The sequence below is a fragment of the Trichechus manatus genome, unplaced genomic scaffold, assembly GCF_000243295.1.
Source record: "Trichechus manatus latirostris isolate Lorelei unplaced genomic scaffold, TriManLat1.0 scaffold00010, whole genome shotgun sequence".
In the NCBI taxonomy this organism is placed as follows: Eukaryota; Metazoa; Chordata; class Mammalia; order Sirenia; family Trichechidae; genus Trichechus; species Trichechus manatus.
This window is the reverse complement of record NW_004443946.1, coordinates 1,388,255-1,395,297: the sequence shown is the minus strand read 5'-3', so window position 1 is coordinate 1,395,297 and position 7,043 is coordinate 1,388,255. Positions and strand designations below refer to the sequence as shown.

The window sequence follows — 7,043 nt, the reverse complement described above, 5'->3', positions numbered from 1 at the left end:
AAAAAAAAAAAAAAAAGAATTATCTATGTGAGATCACATTGACAACAGCAACTCAAAAGGTTTGATGGGAATCCTAGGGGGCAGTGAGTTGAAGACAATGGTGATGGAATAATTTGGAAAAGGATAGTGACATTGTTAACCAATGTCATAAAACAATATGTGTACTGACTGTTTAATGAGAACCTATTTGTTCTGTACCCTTCACCTAAAGTACAATAAAAATAAATTTTAAAAAAATTCATTCTCTTGTCAAATACATATTGTGAGCCATAAATAAAACTTGACTTTTACCCGCTTCATCTCCTGTTCACCTGAAAAGACCCCACTCAACCTCTCCTTCATTTCTTCTACTGACCAGACCTCAAAGAATACTTAGTATAAAATCAGTACTTTTACATAATCAATTGTCAACTAATAGCACTCTCGTGCTTTACAGTTTTGTTGAAAAAAATAAACTTTGTATTAAATCTCTGTATTTCTTACTTAGATATATAATCTAAAGGAAAAAAAAAGTATCAGTTCAGTTTTAGAAAGCCAAATTTAGATCATGACATCTCCGCATGCCACACACACACAAATGCCTATAGCTTAAAAGATACTTAGATTTCAAACTTACCTTCCAGACCAAGTCCAGGTATCTAAGTTTAGATAGTGCAAATCATTCATCCTAGTTTGCTAAAATAAAAATGTGTTGAATTAGTCAGTGTTTTACATCTTTCATGGGCTAAAATTTCAGTTTTAAAATAAATTCAGATTAAAAATAGACTCTCTACTTTACTTACCACCAGAAGTTTATATGTTGAGAAAAAATGTTAAATATTAGTTAACTGACTAAGTATTAATTACTAATGAAATGAACATGGAGCTACCAAATTAATATGTCAAAGAGAAAACAAAGAAAAGGGTTTAAACTAACAGAATTTAGATGGTAAGAAATTAAACCTTTCTGATAATGCACTGAAGTGAAGGATTCTCCTTCTTAAAATATGATTTATAATCATCTGTGAGTGCCTGTAAATGGTCTGTTTTGGGAACAGGAGAAAAATAAAAGTTATTATTGAATGTGATTTTTATCTCTAGATTATGTCAATGTTCAATTGTTTCACAAAATCAGAGGATAATTTTTTTTCAAACCCAAGTTTTTGTTGTTGTTGTTTTAATACCCTCAGTGCATAACCAGCCTCCACAAGAGGATAAATATCCACAGAGGATTAATTTTTATAAAAACCACCAGGCATAAAAATAAAATTTCCATTAAAAACACTAACCAAAACACGTCCACCAAAGACATATCCTTTATTTCCAAGAACTGCACACGTATGCGCGGCTCGTGGCTGTGGTGGAACTCCACCCTGCAAGCAGAGATGAGAACAGAATAGTGTACAGAGACATGAAACGTCTGGACTAGAGTCACACTGCTAAACTCTGTATGAGAAATACTTGACTGCTAAATTACTATCACCTATGTAGTTTAATTAAAACTCCAAATGCACAAGATTATTCTGAGTAGTATTAATTATGAACAATACTCATCTTCAAGAATAAAATTTATTCTTCCCAATCTTTACCTTTGAAAGTGTTTTTCTTAAATGACTAACACTGTTTGGTAAAACAAGATTTCATGTAAATTTTAGCTTGAAATATAAGGATTTAAAAAAATCAAATGAGAAAAGATTCTCTCATACATACAGACACACACACACAGTTTATATTATGAGTGAGTATTACACAGTGTGATGATCTCAGAGATTCTGAATAATTAAATCTGCCCTCCAAAATCTTGGTGCTTCAAATTCCACAACAGGAACTTCACTCTTGGTTTAAGGCAAACAGTGCTAAATCTCTTACTAAAACTCTTAACATTAACTGATAACACTTCTCTGTATTTTACATTGAATAAATATACCAGGATCCTTTCTTCAGAGAAGTTTTTAATTGAAGAAAGAAGAAAGGGTTAATGGGTAGATGAGTAAGATTTGAAGAAGAATTTTCTGCATAATTTCCATGTGTTCATGGTGGGTACCTGTATGTATTTCATTCCAAATTCTGAAAGAATACAACATTTTCAATTCATTGGCTACTGACTGTGCACATAGAAAATTTAAGCTGTATATACACTATCATAACTTTCTAAAGCTTTCAGGCTTACTTGAATACTGTGGTGGGGACTACATGCTAAGAAATAATTCAGGTATCACTTATTGTCATGGATTGAATTGCATCCCCCATGTCAACTTGGTTAGGCCATGATTCCCAGTATTGTGTTGTTATCCTCCATTTTGTGATTGTAATTTTAGACTAAAGACGATTAGGGTGGGATTGTAACACCCTTACCCAGGTCACATCCCTGATCCAATGTAAAAGGAGTTTCCCTGGGATGTGGCCTGCACCACCTTTTATCTCTCAAGAGATAAAAAGGAAAGGAAAACAAGCAGAGAGCGGGGACTCCATACCACCAAGAAAGCAGTGCCAGGAACAGAGTGTGTCCTTTAGACCCAGGGTCCCTGTGCAGAGAAACTCCTAGTCCAGGGGAAGACTGATGAGAAGGCTGACAGAGAGACTAGGTCAACTGAAACTAGTGCTAGATTTTTTTAAGTCCCCTTAACCTACTTGTTTAGAGAATAAACAAGGATCTGTGGCTACTGAAGGCATATTTTTAAAATGTGCTCCCAAGATGAAGGAGCTGAGGTCAATTCCTATTAGTTCTTTGGACTTCAGGTATTTCCCTGCCTCCTTCTGTCTCTCCTTACCCTAATACAAATTCCTCCCCTTCTTCTGTCACAGCAATCTTACATGCACATGACACTGTTTTAGTTATTATCTAACCATATTTTCACTGTTAATTCCCCTGATGATGTCTTCAAATAAATGCTTATGTTGCTTATATTTGAAAGCTTTTCTGACATAATTGCACCTGGAATCCATTCTCTATCTTTTTGAGATATTCTTAAATTACTTCATTATTCCCAAATATCTGCATCCAAAGGCAAGGCAGCATGGTAAAATGTAACCACCACTCGTGCTGAAGTTGAGAACACTGGATTTGCATTCTAATTGTATCATAAAAGAGCCATTCCATGTTTCATCTGTAGAGTGGAGGGTTAACAGTATTTTCCTACCTGGAAAACACTGACGCCCTGAAATTGGACTTTTAGCCTACTTTACTGTGAAGAAATAAATTTCTCTTTTTTAGAGCCATCCACTTGTGGTATTTCTGTTATAACAGCACTAGATGACTAAGACACCTACATAACACTTAAATAAATGAGAGAGAACTATTTATGGGTTGTGGTTCTCAGCCATTCCAGCAAAATGAAAAAAATTTTTTGACATTTTATTGTGCTTTAGGTGAAAGTTTACATAGCAAATTAGTTTTCCAATCAATGATTCTTATACTAATTGTTCCGTAACATTGGTTGTAACCCTCACAATGTGTTAGCACTTTCCCCATTTCCTCCCTGGGGCCTCTGTTTCCATTTGTCTGGTTTCCCAGTCCCTCTGCTGTCTCATCTTTAGTTTGGGGCAGATGTTGCCCTTTTAGTCTTGTATAGTTGATTGTTCTAAGAAGCACATTCTTCACAGGTGTTACCGTTTATTTTACAGCCCCATCTACCATCTATTATTTGGCTGAAAGGCTGGCTCCGTGAGTATCTTCAGTTTGTCAAGTTAGAAGGCTGTCTTAGTGCAATAGTCTTAGGGGTTCCTCTAGTTTCTTTCAGACAGTAAGTCTGGGTTTTTTTTGGAATTGGGATTTTGTTCTACATTTTTTACCCATTCTAACCAGGATCTTCTATTGTGATCCAGGTAAGAGTGGTCGGTAGTAGTAGCTGGGCACCATCTAGTTCTTCTCATCTCAGGTTAGAGGAGGTTGTGGTTCATGTCGGCCATTAGTCCTTTGGACTAATGCATTCCTTGAGTCTTTGGTTTTCTTCGTTCTCCTTTGCTCCAGGCAAGAAAAGACCAATGGTTGCTTCTTAGATGGCCGCTTGCAAGCTTTTAAGATCCCAGATGCTACTCACCAGGCTAGGATGTAGAACATTGTCTTTATGAACTATGTTTCACCAAATGTCCCCCAAGACTATAGTTCTTAGCCTTCAAGTCCAGTAGTTTAGTCCTAATGTCTAAGTAGTTTCTATAACTGTGCCCCCTACGTAGTCTATTATATATATGCATACACATGCAGCAGTTACAAATGTGTATGTAGAAATATCCAGAGCCATATCTATATATGTACATGGGGGTACTCCCGTATGACCTCCCTCACCTATTTAACATACATATAAGCCTATGTATCTACTCACAAATTATTGTTATTACTGTTGTTGCAGGATTGTATATGTTATAGCATTTACTATTGTTGTTGTTAGGTGCCACTGAGTTGTCTGACTCATAGCGACCCCATGTACAACAGAATGAAACACTGCCCTGTCCTGTGCCATCCTTATGATCATCGTTATGCCTGAGCCCACTGTTGCAGCCACTGTGTCAATCTATCTCATTGAGGGTTTTCCTCTTTTTCGATGACCCTCTACTTTACCAAGCATGATGTCCTTCTCCAGGGAGTGTTTCCTTCTGATAACATGTCCAAAGTATGTGACATGAAGTCTCGCCATCCTTGTTTCTAAGGAGCATTCTGGCTGTACTTCTTCCAAGAAACATTTGTTCTTTTGGTAGTCCGTGGTGTATTCAATATTCTTTGCCAACACTGTAAATCAAAGGTGTCAATTCTTCTTCGGTCTTTCCAGCTTTCGCACGCTTATGAGGTGACTGAAGACACCATGGCTTGGGTCAGGCGCACCTTAGTCCTTAAAGCAAAGATGTCACTTTAAAAGCATTTACCATAGTTGCCCTTTATTCTTGCATACCTCTCAGTGTCTTCCTTTGCCTTGTCATGTTGTGCTGACTTCTTCCATATTATGTACTGCCTTTCCCTTCACCAAAATTAACACCTGTCTACTATCTAGTGATTCCCCCTTCTTCCCCCTCCCATCCCTGGTAACCATAAAATAACGTTTCTTTCTGTGTGTAAACTTATTCTTGACTTTTTATAATAGTGCTCTCACACAATATTTGTCCTTTTGTGATTTAGTTATTTCACTCAGCATAACGCCCTCCAGATTCATCCATGTTGTGAGATGTTTCACAGATTCATCATTATTCTTTATCATTGCATGGTATTCCACTGTGTGTACGTACCACAGTCTGTTTATCCATTCATTCGCTGATGGGCACTTAGGTTGTTTCCATCTTTTTGTTATTGTGAATAACGCTCAGTGAACATGGGTCTGCATATGCCTACTTGTGACACAGCTCTTATTTCTCTAGGATACAGATGTAGGAGTAGGATTGCTGGATCATATGGTAATTCTATTTCTCGCTTTTTAAGAAAGTGCTATACCGTTTTCATAGTGGTTTTACCATTTTACATTCCCACCAGCAGTGTATAAGTTCCAATCTCCCCCACAATCTTGCCAGCGTTTGTTGTTCTCTGTTTTTTTTGATCAGTGCCATTATTGCCGGGGTAAGATAGTATCTCATTGTAGTTTTGATGTGCATCTCTCTAACAGCTAATTATCACGAGCATCTCTTGATGCGTTTGTTAGTCACCTGAACATCTTCTTCCGTGAAGTGTCTGTTCATGCCCATTTTTTAACTGGATTGTCTTATTGTTGTTGAAGTATTGAAGGCAAAAAAAATTTATTACCCCATCTCTGATCTAAAATTTTGGAAAAACTCTGTCTACTATAATTACCTCATTTACTATGACATAAATATCTAATTTCTACTTTTTTATTTATCAAATACAATTAATAGCCAATCAAAGCTTCTGAACATACCTAGTTCATATAATTCCCAGCGAAAGCAAAGAAATGGCATTTGCATTAGACTGTGTGCCTAACTATAAGTAATATACAATGTTTATTAGGTTTTTTCCAAATACTGAGAATAACTCAAATACCTCTATTACTACCATTGCTCTCCTAGCGGCAAAAACTCCAGGTAGGAAAACACTGTTAACCCTCCCATTCTACAGATGAAACATGGAATGGCTCTTTTATGACACAATTAGAATGCAAATCCAGTTTTCTCAACTTCAACACGAGTGGTGGTTACATTTTACCATGCTGCCTTGCCTTTGGATGCAGATATTTGGGAATAATGAAGTAATTTAAGAATATCTCAAAAAGATAATGGATTCCAGGTGCAATTATGTCAGAAAAGCTTTCAAATATAAGCAACATAAGCATTTATTTGAAGACATCATCAGGGGAATTAACAGTGAAAATATGGTTAGATAATAACTAAAACAGTGTCATGTGCATGTAAGATTGCTGTGACAGAAGAAGGGGAGGAATTTGTATTAGGGTAAGGAGAGACAGAAGGAGGCAGGGAAATACCTGAAGTCCAAAGAACTAATAGGAATTGACCTCAGCTCCTTCATCTTGGGAGCACATTTTAAAAATATGCCTTCAGTAGCCACAGATCCTTGTTTATTCTCTAAACAAGCAGGTTAAGGGGACTTAAAAAGATCTAGCACTAGTTTCAGTAGACGTAGTCTCAATAATCTTTCTTTCCACCTGCTAACTGACATGAAATTATTTTGACAGAGGTAAAAACCTTTTATTTCATTACTAAAAGTCATAAATCTTAAAATTCAAACGCTGGTTTAGAGAAAACTCAATCAACAAGTATAAACGACTGATACTTAATCAGTTATAAAATTAGAAATGGAGTAAAGAGAACAAAATAGCAATGGAAACCTGAAATTCACTGCCAGGAATAACAGGACGCTGAGAACAGGTCAAATTTTATCATACTATTTTGCATATAGTCTCTGATCACTTCCATCAACAGAAGCTGGACTATAAGGAATTTAACCATGTATGCACGTTAGTGCATACTGTTGGTTTTGCCTGCTCAGTATTCCATTCTGTATAGTTCTGGAGAGCTTATCAATCATAATACCTCGTCCTCGTAGGGACAGGCATGTGACTCAGGCCTGGCCAATCATCCTCTTGGCAATAAGGATTAATGTAAGGAAT

General features: G+C 36.6%; 1 protein-coding gene across 2 annotated transcripts in view; it reads right to left on the bottom strand.

The window, feature by feature from the left end:
• The window catches only part of KLHDC1 (kelch domain containing 1), a 56,971-nt gene that overhangs the window by 23,037 nt on the left and 26,891 nt on the right, over positions 1-7,043 (bottom strand). The window contains exons 7-8 of one of the 2 annotated variants that reach the window (XM_004370837.3): positions 1,269-1,352; positions 617-675 (exon numbers count right to left, since the gene is read on the bottom strand). In XM_004370837.3, coding sequence (XP_004370894.1) covers positions 617-675; positions 1,269-1,352 — 143 coding nt within the window. The remainder of the gene's footprint in view (positions 1-616; positions 676-1,268; positions 1,353-7,043) is intronic. The other variant, XM_023726147.1, reaches the window with a different exon arrangement.